Consider the following 20,663-nt stretch of genomic DNA (forward strand, 5'->3'; position numbering starts at 1 on the left):
TAGATGGTGAGGTCCAGGTGAGAGCCAAGAAATTCAATAGAGGTTTTTTTTTTTTCTTAGAAAAGGATTTTATTGCATGAATTATTGGTTAAAAATCCATACTTGTAAATCTTTTAAATATTAACTGACTAAAATGTTTTTACCTCTTTCTTTTTACTACACACACACACACACACACACACACACACACACACACACACACATATATAAAATTAGTATACAAAACTGCTTGAAGAGAGTGTCAGGTAACGGATTGTCAGAAAGAGGGTATGGCTAGCAGAGAAGTGTTGTAGAGGCTTTGAATCAACAGTGGTCCATGGGTAGTGAACATGTGCTGTTCCTTAGTTGCTGTAGAAACAACCAGACAATAAAACAAACCTAGATTTCTTGCCTACTTTAATTGACCTTCCTACACTCCCTTGTAAGGACCAATAAAACATGTTAAGAGCAAAACTACGCATTGTTATTTAAACCCTAGAAATTAAAATGTGAGTGTTAAAGGGACGTCTCTGCCTTATGAACCTACTTTCAGTTGAACAGGGTCAGCAACATCAAATGTACAAATGTGTGGACTTGCTCCTATGAAGCAGTGCAAACATGACATGTAGTATAAGAAAGCATGCACTTAAGAACTCTGACGTAGTATGTTGGAGAAGGTCATCAGCATCCCTTTCATAAGGACCTTTGAGTGCAACTGAGAATTGAAACATGAAAAGCAGTAACTCAGATGCTGAGAAAGGAAACCTTCTCAGGCAGAAACCGTGTGATATAGGGACAAGCAAAGACATGCAACTGATGTTACAGTGGCAAGAATGAGATTAGAGCCCATGGTGCCCTATCATCAGGAGCTGTCTGTGGAACATGTGTCCACTTTAAACTTCTTAAAAGCCATTAGAATAAAGAAGCCTGAACCAAAAAGTACCTTTGACTAGAGGATCGAGATGTCACTCTACTTCAGGGATCCCTGAACTTCGCTGTTCACCAGGACTGTTTGTAGGGTTCTTAAAAAGATTGCTGTTACTCACTCCAGTTTTTAATTTCATACATTTGCTTTGCTGGGAAAATTAATCTTTCTAGTAATACCCCAAGTGATACTATAGAGGCAGACATCATGAAGGATTGTGGTGAACAATGACTCACATAACCTCTTGTCATCCAATGATGATTGTATAAGACAAGGGAATCCTAATAATAAGTACATAAATGTCCATTATAAGATATAGATGTTAATGTACAGACTTAATGGAACATGGGCATCATCAGAAACAAGATTGGACCATAGACAATGATCTATTACATGGGAGCCCTGCAAGGCCAGTGCATTCAGACTCTTCCTAGCCTCTGCAGCATACATGCCTTCTTCTTCACTATCCAACAGGATCCCTGCTGAAATTAGCATCTTCTGACCCACTAAACAACAAGGTAGACCAAAGAATCTCGTCACCAACAGTTCCAAAGCAGAAGGGTGTGAATTATTAGGGCAATAACTGGAGGGGAGCTGTAGCTTGCTTTCAAGAATGAATGTCCAGTTTGTATGTCTTCTCTCCAGGAAAAGGAATTGTGGTTTATATAACTGAGAAGAACGGTGATGAAGGAGACAGGAAGTGATGGGGAGGCCAGAGAGAAGCTTTCTTCCTGAGGTTGATTTGACTTGCTCATTAGTGTGTTATTTTTGGAATGTCAAAACGCTAGAGGTGAATTTTATGGTCTAGGGACCAGGCCTTACAGACCACAGGTGCTCTGTAGTGTGAGCAAATTTAAATGGAGCAAAGTAAGTTCCAGCAGAAAGACAGGTAATGTGTGTTCTTACTCATATGTAGCCTATAAAAATGACTACCTCCTTGAAGGAGAAAGGAGCATGTTAGCTACCTATATGTAGGAGGGAGAAGGGGAGAGAAAAATGGGCAAAAACTGATTCATAGCTAAGAAATCACTGCATAAATATATAGAAGTAGTTAAAAAGCTGTTACCTTATTGCACAATATAGTGATATGTAAAGGCACAGTACGGTGATACATACAGTTTTATGTGAATAATGTACTAGGCTAGACATTTGAAAAAGAAGAAGAAAAAAACTTTGAAAACTTTCACCATGAATAAATGGTTAATGTTTGTAGATATAAATATTTTGATCCAATTAAAACATTACATGATTTATTGAACATTACATGGTAGATGTTCCTTTACCATATACAATTTTATGATTGTACAATTTATTCAAAAGACAATTTTAAAAAGCCAATGCCAAATGAGTAACTTCAAAGAAAAGCCAGTATTCCACACAAGAGATGACAGGTGTTTTACTTAGATAAATGAAGAATAATCAAGTAATGCAACAAATATTTTTCAGATAATATTTGGTCAGGACTTTGTGTCAATATAAGGAATGAAGAATTGCCTAAGAGAATTGTCTGAATTAGTTGCTTATTATTTGGATAAAATGGTGCTTTATCTTTAAAATAAGAAGAAATGTGAATATCCCAAAGCAAAATGAGGGGTTTTGTGTGTGTGTGTGTGTGTGTGTGTGTGTGTGTGTGTGTGTGTGTGCGGCGCACACGCGCGCACGCCCAAAATTTCCCTGTGTTTCATGAACTATTATCTGGTCTATACCTGACAGTAATCATAGAGAATGTTGGTACTGACTGCCATGTTATGAAGGACAACTGGCCTCCAGGGGCACAGGGAAGCATGTTCTAGTGGAAAAGAATATGAAGGGGCCCCTGATCTTCTCTACAGCATCCCCTAGGGAATTTGAGCCAGACTACACTTGGGCTCTGTGTCAAATCTGATTGTTGTCACTATAGCTCAAGCTGGTAAGTAGAGCTTCTTATTGAATAAAGACAATGATTAAGAACTAGTGATAAAGGAGAAAGAGCAGAAGAAAAGGGGTTAATCCCTCAATTGAATAGGATTTCAAAGGGAATGAATATAGAAAGTCCTGAAAATAAAGGAGTTGATAGTGCACAAAAAAAAAATGGCATCTGGTAGCACATTTACTATTAGCAGCAAATATCTGAAGACAGAAAGGAAAGGGGGCAGGGTGAAAGAAAGCCATTCATTAGGCTTCCTAAAGACAAAGCTCCTATGGAAACCATTCTGAAGAAGACTCAGGAAAAGCCCTGGTGACCCTGGGGAAAGACGGGTGATCCCATTCTTACTGAAGCAATTTAGTGGAAACTCCCCCAGCGTCCAAGGAAGCAAAACAAAGGTTTACTCAGGGAAACACCAGAGATTATATTTAAGGATCTTTGACAGAGGTTCAGAGACACAAATCTGAGAGCATTTCAGAAATCAACCAGTGTTTCCTTGCCAGAAAGTAAGCAGCATCTCTCCCCAGGTAGCAGGTTTGCAGCTCCGTGTCAAAGACAGAGAACTGTGGGAAATAAAACCAATAAAGCCCATGAGAAAGGCTCAAGACAACTTAAACTTCCAAAGGACTTTGAAAGAGAAGTAATTGATATATACAACTTTATAATGTGAGAGAGAGTATAATTTGGTATACAATGAGATAATTGTATTTTGTTTTAAATGTCTAAGTGTTCTATGCTGTGAAGAGACACCATGACCATGGCAGTTCTTATAAAGGAAATATTTAATTGGGGGTGGCTTATGATATCTGAGGTTTAGTCTATTATCATCATGGTGGGAGATGGCAGTGTACAGGAAGACATGGTTCTGGGGTAAGAGCTGAGAGTTCTAAATCTTGATCTACAGGCAGCAGGAGTCTGTGTCACTCTGGCAAAACTTGAACTCATAAGACCTCAAAGCCGACCTTCACAATGAAAAGTATCCCCCATCAGGGCCACACTTATGCCAACAAGGCCATACCTCCTATAATACCACTCCCTGTGGACCAAGTATTCTAACACATGAGTCTATGAGGACCATAACTACTCAAACAACTACCAGCCCCCCATCAAACTTCCACTAATTCACTCCTAGTTTTTGGATTTGGTATTCATTGACCAACCTTTTTCTTTTAATAAGGATAAAAATATGTGACACACACACACACACACAATGTAAAGTAACTGACTACTCCATGGTGATAAAATGTGTTGACTGGGTAGGTCCTACTGATATGAGTAGTGATCTCTTCCAACTGTGTAATGTAGGCAAGACAATAAAATGTAGTAACCATCACATGGAGATAAAGCCTAAATGGTAAACTCAAGCCAAAAGGTTGATTCTTTCATACAGTTTTAGGCAATTGTTTAATTCTGTTCTATATTTTAGTCCATGCCCTTTCCATTTAAAAATACTAGCTCAACAATCAATCAGCACACACAGAGAAGCTTTTGGTAGAATCTCAAGCATTTGAAGATTCCCAACTTCCTTGCTTTCTCATTTCTCTGCATAATAACCATCTGAAAATGCATCTATCATTTGCAAATCACAATGCTTTTCATTTTAAATTCCCTTCCACTTTTTAAATCATGTATTAGGGCAATATTGAAAAATAGGATTAGTTTCTCAATGGACAATATTTTCCTACACAAAATCTTAGTAAGCATTATTTTCACCAAAGAATTCTGTTCTTTTCTTTAAATAGTAAATCTTTGTCATCTCCCACACACCATAAAGCCATTCAGAATAACTGAAAAGTTTCAATTATCTGATTTATGGCTACAATTCCCCTTATTTTGTGAATTCATTGCTGTTGCGGGAGCAAGCTATATAGCAACTCTGCTTCGAGGCTTTAAAAAAGTAGGTTGACTTGATTGATAGATCAATACATGTTGAGTTTTCACCTGAATTTCCGTTATGAGGAGTAAGTGAAACTGTTCCTGTCAAAGGAGCATCAGCTTGGCCCTATGAGGTTAAGCTTTGTGACAGTCTCTGTGAATGGACGCCTTATTGGATGACTGGGCCATCATTTAGTAATTGACCCTGACGGCAGTGAAGAATTAGTGGTAGAGGGTGTAAAGAGAAGAGCAAGCAATACAAAAAGCCCAGGACACAGGGAAATCAAAGAACACATAGCGAAAGTAGTGCTGTGTTCTGCCTTGTGACCAAATCATTTTTTTTAATAAAGAAAGGAGAATCAACTGCATGCATACTAACATTGAGACAGGAGAAAAATCCCATACAAGATTTTCCCCAGATGCTTCCTATGAGCCTCAGTGTTTTTCACTGTCGACACAACCATGTGCTGCATTTGTAGAGAAAACAAGTAAACACAAATTCACACTCATGCCATAGTTTGTGTTTGTAGTGCCTAGCACGGCACCTTACACGTGTGTGAAGCACTGTAGTTTATTCATTTATTCACATGACTCAGGAACAATTATTAAGCACCTATTCTACACAGAGGGCAATGCTGTATCAATGAAGAAAGCAAAGCCTATCAAGGGGCTCACTCTGGTATTGCTAAAATGATTGCAGATTCTGCCTGCAGTGAACAAAACTGTAGATTGTGAAACACGACCAAGAGTTCATTCCCTGCAGCCAGCAGCCTGCACTGGAAAGTGTGCTCTGAACTTTCTTGACTGACTAACCTTGTGCCAGCTGCTCATTAGCCATTTTGTGCCTCAGTGTATTTCTTAGTAAAATGGTAATATGAGGTGATATGTTGATGTTTGTGAGTGAGTGTAAGGTCTTAGATCAGTCTCAGAAGTAATAATTGCATAATACAAATAGTTTATTGATGTATTATTTTGCTTGGTGTGCACTATAGAAAACAACTCAGTGGTTAAACTAGTTACTTGTAAGATGTACCTCTGCCCCTATTTGATCATCTGTAAAGAAGCGGCAACAACGGCCTTCTCCACAACTGTTCTACAAGGACTGGCAGAAATGGCCCATGCAAACCTGGAACAGTCCCCGCTGAATAGGCAGTTATTGAATAGTGGCTGTCATAACTGTAACCCGATCTTACAGAGGGAGCAGCTCTGATGCGATTATACACAGGATAGCATGTTAGTGTGGGTTAGCATGACTTTCATGAAAATTTCTTCAAACAGTTAAATGGGTGTTGACTCCATGTAAATTGACGTCCATAAACTTCTTCTGCAATGCATTCTTTGATATTTACAAATCTCTTTTTGCTAAAGCTTTTAGCTTTGTGTGTATTTCTAACTGAAATTGACCTTTTAAAATATCTTTTCAGATATATTTTTAACAAGATTATAACTTAACTAATATAATAAATAATTAAATCACTTTTCCTTAATTTTATGTTTTCTAAAATGGTTCCTTTTAAAAAAAATACGATAACAATCTCTGTAAAGTAGGTTTCTCTGTTCTTCCTCTTCTACAGTTGCTTCTAAATCACAGAGGCTTCATATTAATTACAAATCTTTTGGCCTATAATTCAGGCTTTTTACTAACTAGCTCTTATATTTAAATGAACCCATTTCTTTTTATCTGTGTTTTGCCACATTTTTCTTTCTTGCCTAGCTGTATTCTGCTTTGCTATAGGCCAAAGTAGCTTTTATTGTCAGCCAACAAGAGCAACATATATTCACAGCATTCAAAAGAGTTATCACAGCAAATTTCAATTTAATGAATTCCTGATCTCAGTCCTTTTGTGCTCTCTAGGTCTATTGTTTAATCTCAATTGTTATTCATAAATTCCAGGCCTTGAAAAATTCTGTTTTCAATGGAATTTTTTTATACCAATAAACTCAAATCATAATCATTTATTTTATCAAGTCCTTTAATTATATTAGTAAAATAACTAAATAACTATTTCTAATTTTAATCTGCATTAAATTAATCATTACTTACCCTTTTGATATTTAACCCAGATTTCTTCTTTTCTGTCTTGATTAATCTTTCTATTAATATTTCAGATATTGTGATATTACCAGTCCCCTCAAATTTAAGCTGTTAACATCAGTGAGTTTGCCTATACTTATTTTCTTCATTTTCTTTTTTGGTGTTTTTTTTTTTGTTAACTTTATTACATAGTCTTTTGTGGGGCTTCTTGAACTGATCAAATAATCAATCCCCTGAAAACTATCAAACCCGTAATTTTCTTCTAAGTACTATTTTTCTCTCACATACCATAAACTTGGGAATAAAAATACTTGCAATATTACTTTTTTGTAAATATTGAGATTTCCTTTATAATTCCTTCCCAATTCTCTCTGTAGACTAAGATTGAACTAATAGGTCTTAGATATGTTGTATATATTCCCCTTTTTGTCAGTTCTTTTGGTTACTGACTTCAAGACTGAATCTAACTTTGAGAGAAAACTTCATTTTTTTCCAATAATTCTGTCCAGGGAATTCTCTAGAATTCAATGTCCATAATTTTTATACTTACATAATCGAGCTTTATAACTCACACAGCATTATTTTATTTAAAAGGCTGTGAAGAAAGTGTGTGTGTGTGTGTGTTTGTGTGTGTGTATGTGTTTGTGTGTGTGAATTTTCAAATGTTCACCTAAATTTAGGTAAGAGTATTCTATATTATAATACCCTATACTTGATCAAGATTTCAAGATAAGTCATACATCTGAAGTTGATGAGTGATGTGATTTTAGAGAAAAAAAATCAATATGAATTTCAGAGAACAGGTAATAATTCTACTAAGAAATAATCTTGTAAATATATTACATGTGACATTCATTTTCCATATTCACAAAGAGACAAATGTAAAAGAACACCTTTGAGGACTCTTACACAAAAAAAGTCAAATGACTCATTGCTTTAGGCACAAGCTATTAAAGTTCAGTTGATTAATAATGTTTTTCTCCATGATGTCTTTATTTTAAGAATTTTATTTAAGAATTTTATTAATAATATTATTTCATTCCAAAGGATAAGCTTGAAACCCTAATATCTGACCAATGAGAGTTTCTTCTAATGACAACAGTGTGCTTGTTAAATACTGCTACCTACTTGTTTCACTACAAGGTTATTGAAACAAAATTGTCAGACAATTGTGAAATGTATAAATAAAAAGAGGAAAACAGTACTAGATTTGTTATTATTTACAAAAAGAAAATATCAAAGATTACATTTTCATCACATGGATATCTTGATATATTTATATATAAAGGGTAGAATATACTTTTACCAGAAACAAATAATAACTTTTCAAAAACGTTAATATTCTCTTAACTTCATGCTAATGGCAAAAGTAAGTAGCTATCTCTTTTTAATTTTTACTGGCTCTTTGAGGATTTCACACAGACTCTTTTATCATATTCTTTTCCATCCTCCAACACTTTCTATATCCCCTACCCACCCAACTTCATGCTATTTCTATTTCTTAAAAAGAAAATTTTTTAAGCATAGTTGTGAACAAGCAAATATATCAATTGGAAAATATTTACAAATCTTATGGAGGAATACTTATTGATAAATATAGTTAGACTTTTACTATGGTCATCTGTTTTGTAAGTTTTTTTTAACAAACAAAATCAGAGTAGGTTTAGAGTCACTGAAGCAATGCTGAAATTGAATTCTAATTTATTCTTCCTAGGCCAGAGTTTCTTGAAAACTTCTATTTAAAACCAATTTTGTGCCTACACGAAACCTGTTTCTCACAGAGGTTACAACAGTCTTACTATTTCTCTTAAATTATATTTGGTATTTCCTTTTGTTCCTACCTTTATCCTCCCTTATCTTTCTCTTTTCCACAGAAAAAATTATGACATCAACATCCAAAGGCATTCTTCGTCCATTTCTAATCGTCTGCATCATCCTGGTCTGCTTCATGGCATGTCTGCTTATTTACATCAAGCCGACCAACAGCTGGGTCTTCAGTCCAATGGAATCTGCCAGTTCTGTCCTGAAAATGAAAAATTTCTTCTCCACAAAAACGGATTATTTTAACGAAACCACTATTCTGGTTTGGGTGTGGCCGTTTGGGCAGACATTTGACCTTACATCCTGCCAAGCGATGTTCAACATCCACGGATGCCATCTCACGACAGACCGCTCACTGTACAACAAGTCCCACGCGGTCCTGATACACCACAGAGACATCAGCTGGGATCTGACCAATTTACCTCAGCAGGCGAGGCCACCCTTTCAGAAATGGATTTGGATGAACTTAGAGTCACCCACTCATACTCCCCAGAAGAGTGGGATTGAGCACTTGTTCAACCTGACACTAACTTATCGCCGTGATTCAGATATTCAAGTGCCTTACGGCTTCTTGACGGTGAGCACAAATCCCTTTGTGTTTGAAGTGCCAAACAAAGAGAAGCTGGTGTGCTGGGTTGTGAGTAACTGGAACCCCGAGCATGCCAGGGTCAAGTATTATAATGAGCTGAGCAAGAGTATTGAAATCCACACCTATGGGCAAGCATTTGGAGAATACGTGAATGACAAAAACTTGATTCCCACTATATCTACTTGTAAATTTTATCTTTCTTTTGAAAATTCAATTCACAAAGATTACATCACAGAAAAGCTTTACAATGCATTTTTGGCGGGCTCAGTACCCGTTGTCTTGGGACCATCTAGGGAAAACTATGAGAATTACATTCCAGCTGATTCATTCATTCATGTGGAAGATTATAACTCTCCCAGTGAGCTGGCAAAATACCTAAAGGAAGTTGACAAAAACAATAAATTGTACCTTAGTTACTTTAACTGGAGGAAGGATTTCACTGTCAACCTCCCACGATTCTGGGAATCGCATGCCTGCCTGGCTTGTGATCACGTAAAAAGGCATCAAGAATATAAGTCTGTTGGTAATTTAGAGAAATGGTTTTGGAATTAAAGTTTTCATAGTTTCACATTTAGTGAAATATCTGAATGTGACACCATTCAAGTTCTGACGATAAGAAGAGAAACACTTTGTTTTTACGTCACAGTTTATTTTTTTCACGCTCCATTGAGTAACATGTATATTTTGATGGAAATTTTTAAGAGCTCAGAATTAGTGATCACTCCCTTTGGTTTTAAATTATCCTGTATATATGTGATAATGAGCACTGGAAATAATTTATTCTTCCTTCTTATTTGTAAACATTCTTTTTCACATTTTATAGTTGCCTGTAAAGTAAGGTTACGATTCAATTGTTTCTACACCAACCCGATCTATAATCTGTTTGGGAAATGGAAAAATGCATATCCTAAAATTTGAAAGATTTTTACCAAGGATTATAATGTCTAGATTCTAGCTTGCATAATGTTAACAAAGAAGGATTAGAGTATCACTTAATTCTTAATCTCTTCGACTTCAGAGTTGAACACTGTGTATAACTGATGTTGCTTTTACCTGTTTACCACATTTGTGAAGACGGACTTATTCATGTAGTAAATAAGAAAGATATGAAGCAGAAATGTTATTAGACTTTATATTCATTTTCATTAAGTTGTTTTGCAAATGCAGACTCTCAATATCTTAAAATACCCAAGAATTTGGAGGCATACAATTTATGTGATATTTTTAATGCCTAATAACAGCTAGGAGAAGCTTTGATTGTCCCCTATCAAATCCTTAACATTGCCATTTTTGCAAAAATAAGCAATTTCCTCATAAAACAAGTAAAATGGTATCTGCAATACAGATAAAATACATAAATTGTGCCGTTTATATAATTTTAATTACGTTGTCCATTTGAAATAGTTTCCAAAGCATCAATATTTACAAGTTGTATTTTTTCCATATTCTGTAATAAATACATGTAAAACTTGAAAGGTTTAAAACACCTAAACAAAATTATTACAATTGGTAGATATATCATTAAATATAGTAAAGTGGGAACTTTCAAGGAACAGACAGTGCTAACACAGAATAGGATCTCAATATATTTTTATTAAATAAATTAACAGCATTGAAAAATCATGGGTAATTTTTCTTTGTTTCAATAAAGGAACAGTTCTAGTCTATGGCTATTAATTGAAAATTATCTTTTTATTATGTTTTTAAAACTATTCAAGCATAGCATATGTTATGTTATTCAGGGCTGTACAGAACCAGTATAAGCTTATTATTGCACTGAATTTGGGGGCTTGTTACCCATGAACTTTCAGCTGCCTGCAGAAATTCTCTTTTGAAAGTCTAGAGGAAGTAGACAGGAGTATGCAGACAAAGTAGATTAGGAAAAAAAAAGGCAGATACCTAAGACTTTTACAGAAAATTATTCTCCAAAGGATTCCTAATGCTTGTGCTCTACTCTGCTCAAAACCTACAGGAAATGTAATGTTCTGATGAAATCCAATTGGATCTTTCGTGACTCACTATAGGTTTCCCATTAACTGTTACAATCAACAGAATTTACTCACTCTCTGTATAGATCCCAGGGAAAGATAAATTTTAGTTCAGTTAGCTGGTAGTTGTGTGCCCCGTGAGAATGAGCTTTCCTGGCATGGGAAGGATTTGAACAAATACTCCAGAATTAAACAGAAATTGGGGTTTCATGTTCATTTTTTTCAGAAATAATTATACACAAGATAAACACAACAACATAACACAAAAATAAAGATGAAAACGTGTTGTCACTGCCTTAAAGGGGCTTGTAAAAGAGAGCTTCCTCTAAGTTCGATTGTGTGCAACTCTTAATGGAGATTGTATGAGTCATTGTTCATTTACTGAAAAAAAAACTACTAATGAATTTATCCAATTGTTTTGCTACTCAGCATGTGTTGGAGCTGCAAGCTCTTTCCATCATTTGATCTGACATATATTTATTTCTTCTGTCCACACATTGTTTTATGTATATGGAGGAAAAGTGCATATACATGGGTACTGTCCTAAAAGCTCTACCATATATTTATTTGTTTAAAAGCTAATTTCAGACATTTATATTTATTTGTTATCTTTTTGATCCATAAAATGTGGGTACCTAAAGATGCAATGCAATGCTAAGCTTAGAAAGCATTTTCTCTGAAAGGTGGAAAGCATCTAATGGTGTTTCCATCCATCATTGCTAAACTGGACGCTGAGAGACCTGGAGGCACCTAGCTGTCTCTTCTGTTGACAGTGAATTTGAGCTTATTCTTGGAATGAAACTACAATATAAATGCCAGAAATATAAACCAAGCCAAGGCAACAAGTATTTCATTAGTGCATCTGTACATTGTAAGCCTAATCCAAGCCATAGAAATGAGTTTTTCAATTCCAAGTGAACAATCAATAGCCAGCTTTTTAATTAGAGAAAATCACAACAATATTCATAAGCTAAACTCTTCTTTCTATCTGAATTAGTTATATAGAGAGCATTATTTTTTCATGACATATGTTGAAAGTCATTCAAACCCCACACATAGTGATAGTAGAGATTAGAATGTAAGGATCCTATTGCTGTTAATCTCATGTTTGTCTCCACCCCTTCTACAACTTATTGTATATTTGTCCCAATTCCTGCAATGTGGATATCACATTGGCATGTAGGATGATAAGCTCTGGGACTTCACCTTTTGAATATATAGTTAACAAAACTTTAAGTGTTGGCACTTTTTCTGATTTGTTTTAGCAGCTGATCATTAGCAGGAAGAGTGAACTTTGCTATGTGTAAGTGAAAAATAACAACTGGAAAGATCTGCCACTGGCCACTCATAAAAATTCCTGTGACTCACAGTTTTTTAAGGATATCTCATGTGAAAGATAGATTGATTCAATCAACTTGGCTTGCGATTGGTTATAATAAAGACACATAATATGTCTGGGAATAGACTATGACTCTAAAAGGGCCATGAACAAGTTTTCATTCCAAGTGCAGAAAGTCTTTACAACCAGTGCTCTGAATATTTAATTTGTTAAGTATTGTAGGCTTTATTAGTAAGAATATGTAATTGATTAAAGTTCTCTGATAAGAACATATACTGAATTATCTATATCTATCTGGATCCATATTTGAAGAAGAAAAACCATGACAGTCATTTATTTTAGGACAGCCATGACTTCATCTGAGGTAGAAACTATGAAAAAAATAATCTTAGTGGGAAAATATCAACAACTTACTGTGAAAAGCATAGCCCTAAAGTGTGTAAACCTGGGCTAAAAGCATTGATGTATAAAATGACTGTAGTACAAGACTGCCTAGACCCAAATGATCACATAGAAACAATATTAGTTACAACACTGTTTGGCCAATAACCCTAGCATATTACTAGCTAGCTCTTGCATCTTTAATTAACCCATGTCTATCAACCTATGTATCGCCATGAGGCTGTGACCTACCTGTAAGATTTCTAAGGTTACAACGCATCCTCCTTCAGAAACTATGTGGCATCTCCCTGACTCCATCTACTCTCTATCTTTATCTTCATTCAGATTTTATGCCTGACTTCCCTCTGTTTAGCCATTGCCCCAAACTCTTTTATTCATCAACCAATAAAGCAACACATACACAGAATGACATCACACAACATATGACAGATTACTTAAGGAATTATTTCCTAAGTCTTTAAATTCTTCTAATTAGAGATTAAATAAAGGAGGAACAAAAACAGAAAATAAATTACTGAAACCTTTTTTATTTACTGGTCTATTTTCAGACTAGATTTCAAGGCAGCTACTCACCCAGAAAAGTGATTTGTGTGGATTAATGTTTCATGAAGTTTAGCTCTCTGTATTTTTACTTCATGTCTATCACCTGCCCTGTACTCTAATCTCAAGGGAGGAAGTATTAAAATTTATAGTCAAGCTGGTGAATAGAACAGACATTAGAAGCTAAAGGGTAAGTCATTCCTGGTGAAGGACAGGTCACTAATAAATGCCTCATCAATGGTTACATCAGTGAAATTAGTGGACATGAAAAATACTTTTAATGTAGTCAAAATACCAGCTTCTTCCAGACAAAGGGAGATAATTTTTATATTAACTTTACTGTTCACATTGCTCCCTGGATAGAGAGAGTGAACTGTATAAATTCTTATCATGCTTTGAGAATCCAGAAGAGGTGCAGGAGTTCCAGAGGTCCTGAAAACAATTCCCAGAAATCAGAATGGTAACTCACAACCATCTGTAATAGGATCTGATGCCTTCTTCTGACATGCAGGTATGTACATTGAGCACTAATACAGAACATATAAATAGATAAAATTTTATAAAAGAACTCAAAAGAAATAAAATGCTAAAAAGATTAAACTATATTTGGAACTTGTTGGTTCTATTCTATTTTAATATTAATCACTCACCAGCTGTTTCTAATAGAAAATAGATGGTAATGTTAATACCATACAAAATGAAGCACCATGATAAGCAAACATGTATTATCAAACTGTGAGAAGAGAAAGCAGTTTTACCCTTCATCCCTTGCTAATTGCATTTGTTGTACTGTGAAGGTACTGCAAACATAAGTCAGTCAGGTGATTTTCAACTGGGAACATCTCTACCCCAGCAACTTTATAACACTTTGAAAACGGGTAAGTTCTGTTCCTATCTGAAGTGTGGTCCCGCTTTTTAATTCATGTTCAACCCATCCATATTCATAAGCAGTTAATAGAGTCCAAATGGGAGACACACTGCTAAACTAGAAATATAAGTAATTCTACCCTAGGCAATAATTGCAACAAATTGTAGCCATGAGAAAGTCACTTAACCTCTCTGGACTACCATGTCCGTAAGGATTCCTTCAACACCCCTGCTCTTTAGTACAGGGCCTGAATTTATATTTGCGTAAATTTAAATTCCAAATTTTATTGCCCATCTAGAAATATTTTGGAAGTTAATGCTCCAAATAGAATTCCTTTTTATTTCTCTACAGCAATATATAAGTATTTAAAGCATGAAACTGGTTACTTTAATGATGGAAAGAATATAAATCTTGTTTCTTTATTGAAGCTTACAATGTAGCAAGTGCTCAATTAACTAATCTCTCTCCTGTATTCCCTTCCTCTTAGGTCCTTTGTAACATACTGCACTCTGAGAATTTGATTGCCTGTAGAAAATCAACCATATATTGAACTCTATTCTAAAATAATTCAGATTCTTCCTGTAATATTAAAATTCTTACTATAATAAAACTATTTATTGATGCAAAACTCAGGAAGTCAGTTTAAGCTCCTCAGGCATTTCATCATCAACAGGAATAGACAGTTTGATTGTATAAGACTGTGAGCATAAATTTAGAAATTTTATTCTTTTAACCCATAACTAATTAATCGTCACTACGTCATGTGATCTAGAGTTTGTAAGAGACATTTGCTAATAATATGACAACTGGTCCCTGTTTTAGGCAATTGGAATCTTTTCAACTTAGAATAAAAAAGAATGAAAAAGGGAGGAACCATGCTATTAGGACCCTGTGCCTGACGGACATCTACCTTGGGGACTCCCTACTACTATATAGCATTAATGCCCCATGTCTATATTTTTAATAACTCCCTAGAAGATTCTGGCATGTTGCCAGTTTTAACAGTCTGTATTCTGCTTATTAAATAGAAATCATTCTATATTCAAACAATGCATGAAATACTGCTCACTTGCAATCTTCTTAAATATAATGATATGTATTACTATATTTCATAACTCAAGATGTTCCTCATACCTAATTATGCCTTACACAGTTGTACCGCTCTTCAGCTAATCCTGTGATTTAGGGCAAACAATTTACCATTCCCAGCTATAAACCTGGAGAATTTTTTTTCATTCTCTCCTTTAGTTTTTCAATGCAGTTTTTTTTTTCAGCACAAAACCAAGAGCAGACAGTTATTAGAATCTCTTGCAGCCAACAAGCCATCGTACATGCCTGAGCACTTGCTTTGCTGGGTTTCAGCAGTCTGTGTGATAGTTAGGATATGACAGTCAATTATAACATTGTAGACTGTCCACAATCATGAATTCACAATTAAATGCAAGTTATGTTATTCACTAGCTGTGCTTGAGCTCTTTGCCTCTGTTAACTCTCAGATTTTTATAGCTATCATAACCTATAGCCTATCTTGAAAACAAATGAATGAATAACTTAAAATAATAGACAATGATATATACATATATTTAAGTGTATGTGTGTGTGTTCTACCTTTAATATATCCCTCAGTTGTGAAAGAGGGTAAGAAGAATCTGGAACATATCAAAATTTCAGTTCTAACATCTGTTGATGTTAAGCTGGCAGTTCACAAGAATTGCTGAAAATTTTAAAAAGCCAAAGGGTAAATATCCAATAGAAGAGATATGCACAAACGCAGTGTAGAAGCATACAGTAACATCTACTGAAATTAAAGAGTACAGAAAGGGTCACTGGGTGGTGGCAGTGATGGATGGACACAGTTTGCCTCACTAAGCACATAGACTATCTCCTAAAATAAGCAGACCTTATTTTTTCTTCACTGTTTTGAGAAATCATTAAATTAATGTTAATTTGTCTCTTTAGAAGGTCATGCAGCTGAAGTTCAAGGATAGAATAGCAGAAGTAGTCTCAAGTATAGTTTTCTGGTGAGTAAATCACTCATAGAAATGTCTAACAACCTGCCTGAATGTTCCACATCAACCGTGGCTTAGGCACAGAACGAAGTAAGGGCAATATGCAAGAGAACCCAGCCTCCTTTTACCGTTCCCAAAGATTACCGAAAATGTAAAAGTCAAAATGTTAAGATAGAAACTCATTAAACAGAAATTAATTTGTTCAGTGGTGCAGAAATGAAATAATTTAGTCAGGCTGTGATTAAGTCCCTACAAATTGCATGATAAATAGGAGTTTGACATGAACAATAACAACTGTGCATATATATATATATATATATATATATATATATATATATATATATATGTAAAATTTTTAAATTGAATGAATGGCCCAAAAAAATACACTTAAGGAAAATTTTCATATGAAAATAGAGTGATATTGAAAATATTATGTTAATTATCTTTTAATTGTGTTTCCTTAAGAGATACTAGAAATATTATATCTTAAAAGAAAGCCTAAAAGATTGAATTGGTTTACTGAATTCTCTGGCAAATGAATATTTTTAATTAGTTGAATATGTAATGAACAATAAGAGGTGACTAGAGCTATTATTGTGGTAAACACAGTAAAAAAAAAAGGGGATTACAGGTGATTTCTATATAATCTAAAATTGGAGAAGCATGTTAAGCTAACTTTTCCACACATGATTGAATTTCATTTTGATTAATGAGGGCATAGCGGCTAGATAAGCAGGCTTGGAAAAAAATAGTTTACAAAGACTCGATTAACATTCTGGACCCAGGACTACTTATTATGCAACAAATGGATGCAAGTAAAAATGCATCGCCCTGTTTCAAACTGCCCTCACTATCTCCCTTCAGGCTAGAGTTGAGACAATTCTAGAGATGACATCCTTGTCAATGTGAGATCACCAAAGGAATGTACAAGTGGATTAGGATATTATGTATCTCCATGGACTATGACGAGATCTGAGTTCAGACTAATTGATGGTCTACATAAATCTGGTAACCACCTACTTTATAAGAAGGCACAATTTAACACAGATTCTAGTGCACTGTTTTTAAAAACGAATCAAGGAACATGCTTTTTTTTCCATTTCTTTCTCTATTTCTTAAAATCACATGTGATAGGAGTCCAGTTGTTTTATATTATTCCCTAGGAATCAAAGCAGGTGTTGTGGGGGTGAAAGGTAAAAGAGAACACTCCATTTCATAAATGCTCTGAGTATACTTTTGGAAATAAGTTATCTTATCAGTAGTAATGTGATTTATTCTGTATCTATACCAGCATGAGAGAAAATAGTGTTTTTTAACAACACAAAATAAGGAGTTTAACAAGTCTAAATTTAGACCCAGGTTTACATGATTCAGAGAGAAGAGAGTATCAAGAAGAAACAAGAAAATGTGAAGTAAACTCATGATCAAAGTCCATTTTATCTTTTAGCAACTATAGTGTAATTTGCTAGTATTTCTGAGCCACGGGTTCCTCGTTTGTTATCCAAAGGTGATAGACTGTCATTAGATTCACCTAAGAAACTCTTGATAAACATGGACATTGGTCAGAAATCCTGATCAGAAATATGGGCTACCATATACTCTAGACTTTTCCTCCATGCTTTCTTCCAGGTGACTATGTTCTATAACTGGTAGGAAAGGGGCAGACCATTCCATATAAAGCTTGGAATAAAGTACTGCTAAAGAAAAATGCTATAGTGAAGATCCAGAAAGGAAGAACAGAGTATGTGCCTACCACCTTGATTTGGGTCAAGGTTGCCATATAAACCATAGTCGATGCTTGCCTTGAGTAGTTAAAGTCATTTTCATAAAGGGACTCATACTCAAGAAACGAAGGGCAAAGCAATCACACTAAAACAAAATGTGCCAATTCTTTCAGTATGTAAATTCTAAGGACCAGTAAGCCCTAAACGACTTTAAAAGCAATTATATGTTTTATTATTGTACTGCAATTTGCACTACGATATTGTCATGTTCAAGCAAATTTAAAATGCTCTCTAATGCCAAATGTGTAGATCATAGGTTCATGTTATTTCTTATAAAAATTACATTGCATTGTGCCAGTTGTTTAATGCTATTAACTTTCCCTGGGTGTGTTATTATGATGCAGAACCAACAGGGTTGTTGTAAGCACACTAATTAGTCATCTAGGATTTTATAGATAAAAAATCATACATTGATCAGAAATCACTTTTTTACTTATTTTTTTGTAGAGTATTTTTCCACACTTGAAATAACATGATTATTTTATATCAGACATCAGTTTTTCTTTGAAATATTATTTTAGTAGCCAATGCATGTTTGAAATAAGATGTTAAATATTGTGATAATATTAAGGTTGTGTTTGTAAGTGGAACATATGCATGCTATAATGAACCATGCAAGCTTTGTCTTAATCTGTGTGCATGATCTGCATTCTTTCAAGAGTCCTTTTGCAATATTTACATAGTGAACTGTGAGTCTTAGAGCTGACAAGCCCCTGTGACAAGGCAGAATACTGTCCTGCTTTAGTTTTTCTTCCAACTTTGCATTATAGTGTTATAAATTTTCCCAAAAAGTCTTGTTCTTGGGGTTTTCAGCAATTAACTACAAAAAATAAAATTATTTGCTGGCAAATCTTCCAAGTGGCAGCATAGAAAGTTAAAGTTTCTAGCATGAACATGTGAAAAAGTCATTGTACAATGTTCCATTATATGAATACAATATTCTGGCAGCTCTTTGGATAATCAAGGAAAGCTTATCATTTTTTGAAACACTGCCAAATCAGTACTACTGCCAAAAAGGAGAAACACTAAGTTAGACCTGCATTATACTTGAGCAATAACGGACTATCCAGACTACAACCAACTGGTACAACAGAGATGGGAGAATGGTAGACCAAATCTTTTGTTTCTCGGTAATTTGCAAAATGTAGAAGGAGTTTGAATTTTGGCAGCAGAGACACGCCTTTACATGCTGAAAGATCACAGCTCTCTCTGAAAACAAAAGTCCTTTTGGAAAGGATGTGCTGAGGCATTTTGTTTGTTTGGTCTGATTTATTTTAGGGGGAAAAAAAACATGTGTTTTTGAAAGGCCTTATTTTAGGCAAGTAATATGAGTAGACCAACCTCTCCCTCTCCATAATGAGCAGTCATTTATCATAACATATAATGGGTGGAATATAGCTTTCAGTAATTCCAACTACCAGTATAAACTTTCACCATGTTGGAAGGTGATTTCCTGTTATGTTAACAAAGCAAAGAAATCCTAGTAATATGTGTATTTGCTTATTTATTTATTTACAGCAGATTGTTTCTTTCAAGTCTAATTTTAACAGCACCAATGAAGTTAATATAACGCTAAGAAAACTGACTCTAGTTACTATTCCAAGTCAAAATCCTGAGGTTGAGTCCCTCTGTAGTCCAAAAGTAAAGCATTGACTCAAGTGATGAACAGACCTCCTGTTCCACCACAGAGAGGATGACTTTGTCAGTCATGGCATCATAAGTGTGAGCAACCTGTCCTGTCACAGAAGGGATGACTATATCATTCATTCATGATATTGCAGGAGTATGAAAAGATGAATATGCCATTTACAATACTGTAGGTGTGTAACACTCAGCAAGCATCTGATCTGGTCTCGTAGTTTGATACCGCATGCATCCTTTCATTGAATTCACCTGTAAATAACAACACTTTGTGGCAGCTAAGTAAATATTTAATAAGCCATGAAAGGCATGATGTCATAGGAAATCTGTACTTTCAGCTGTTTGGAGAAATTGTACTTTCCATAAAATAAACCGGAGCTGCCATTTGAAATTTTCTTCCCTTAAAATATGTCATTACCATGTATGTTCCTGATCATTGATGCCTTTTCAGGCATATAACTCTTATGATGTGATTGCTACAATTTTGTGAAATTCTGTTTAGTAATTAATGGTTTTCATAATCTGCACAAAGATTCCAATGCGGAAAAATAAATGTGTAAAGAATTTGAGCCTGTATGTAAGAAGTCTCTTACATCACATTTACGATATTCAGTGTAAATACCTCACTGATTTGACACTGGAGTTATTAGATGTGTAAATAATGATGTTCTGTTTGGGCCTAATTAATTCCTGTAATGTGAATATTTAAAATAAAATAATTCAATTTAAATGTATAATAGTTTTGCTTATGTGCAATGATTGTATTCAATTTATCCGCTCAGAATTTATTTTCACTCCCATGCAAATCTAGACTTGCTGATAGTGAATTAAAATATACTTATCAGGTTACACATTTATTATAGATAGCAAACCAAATATCAACAACCAGTGCACACATGGGGTTTGTTTAAGCATTGTTTTAATGGATTCAGTACCATAGCCAAAATCATTAATAATTGAAA

At 34.8% G+C, this 20,663-nt stretch overlaps 1 protein-coding gene across 1 annotated transcript in view; it reads left to right on the forward strand.

Annotated features, from left to right (window-relative positions):
* Positions 1–20,438, forward strand: part of Fut9 (fucosyltransferase 9) — a 203,933-nt gene extending 183,495 nt beyond the window's left edge. The window contains exon 3 of the mRNA XM_048420453.3: positions 8,595–20,438. Coding sequence (XP_048276410.1) covers positions 8,603–9,682 — 1,080 coding nt within the window. The 5' untranslated portion in view covers positions 8,595–8,602 and the 3' untranslated portion in view covers positions 9,683–20,438. The remainder of the gene's footprint in view (positions 1–8,594) is intronic.
* Positions 20,439–20,663: the final 225 nt, after the last annotated feature.

Source organism: Myodes glareolus, chromosome 16, assembly GCF_982192425.1.
Source record: "Myodes glareolus chromosome 16, mMyoGla1.1, whole genome shotgun sequence".
NCBI classification, from domain to species: Eukaryota; Metazoa; Chordata; class Mammalia; order Rodentia; family Cricetidae; genus Myodes; species Myodes glareolus.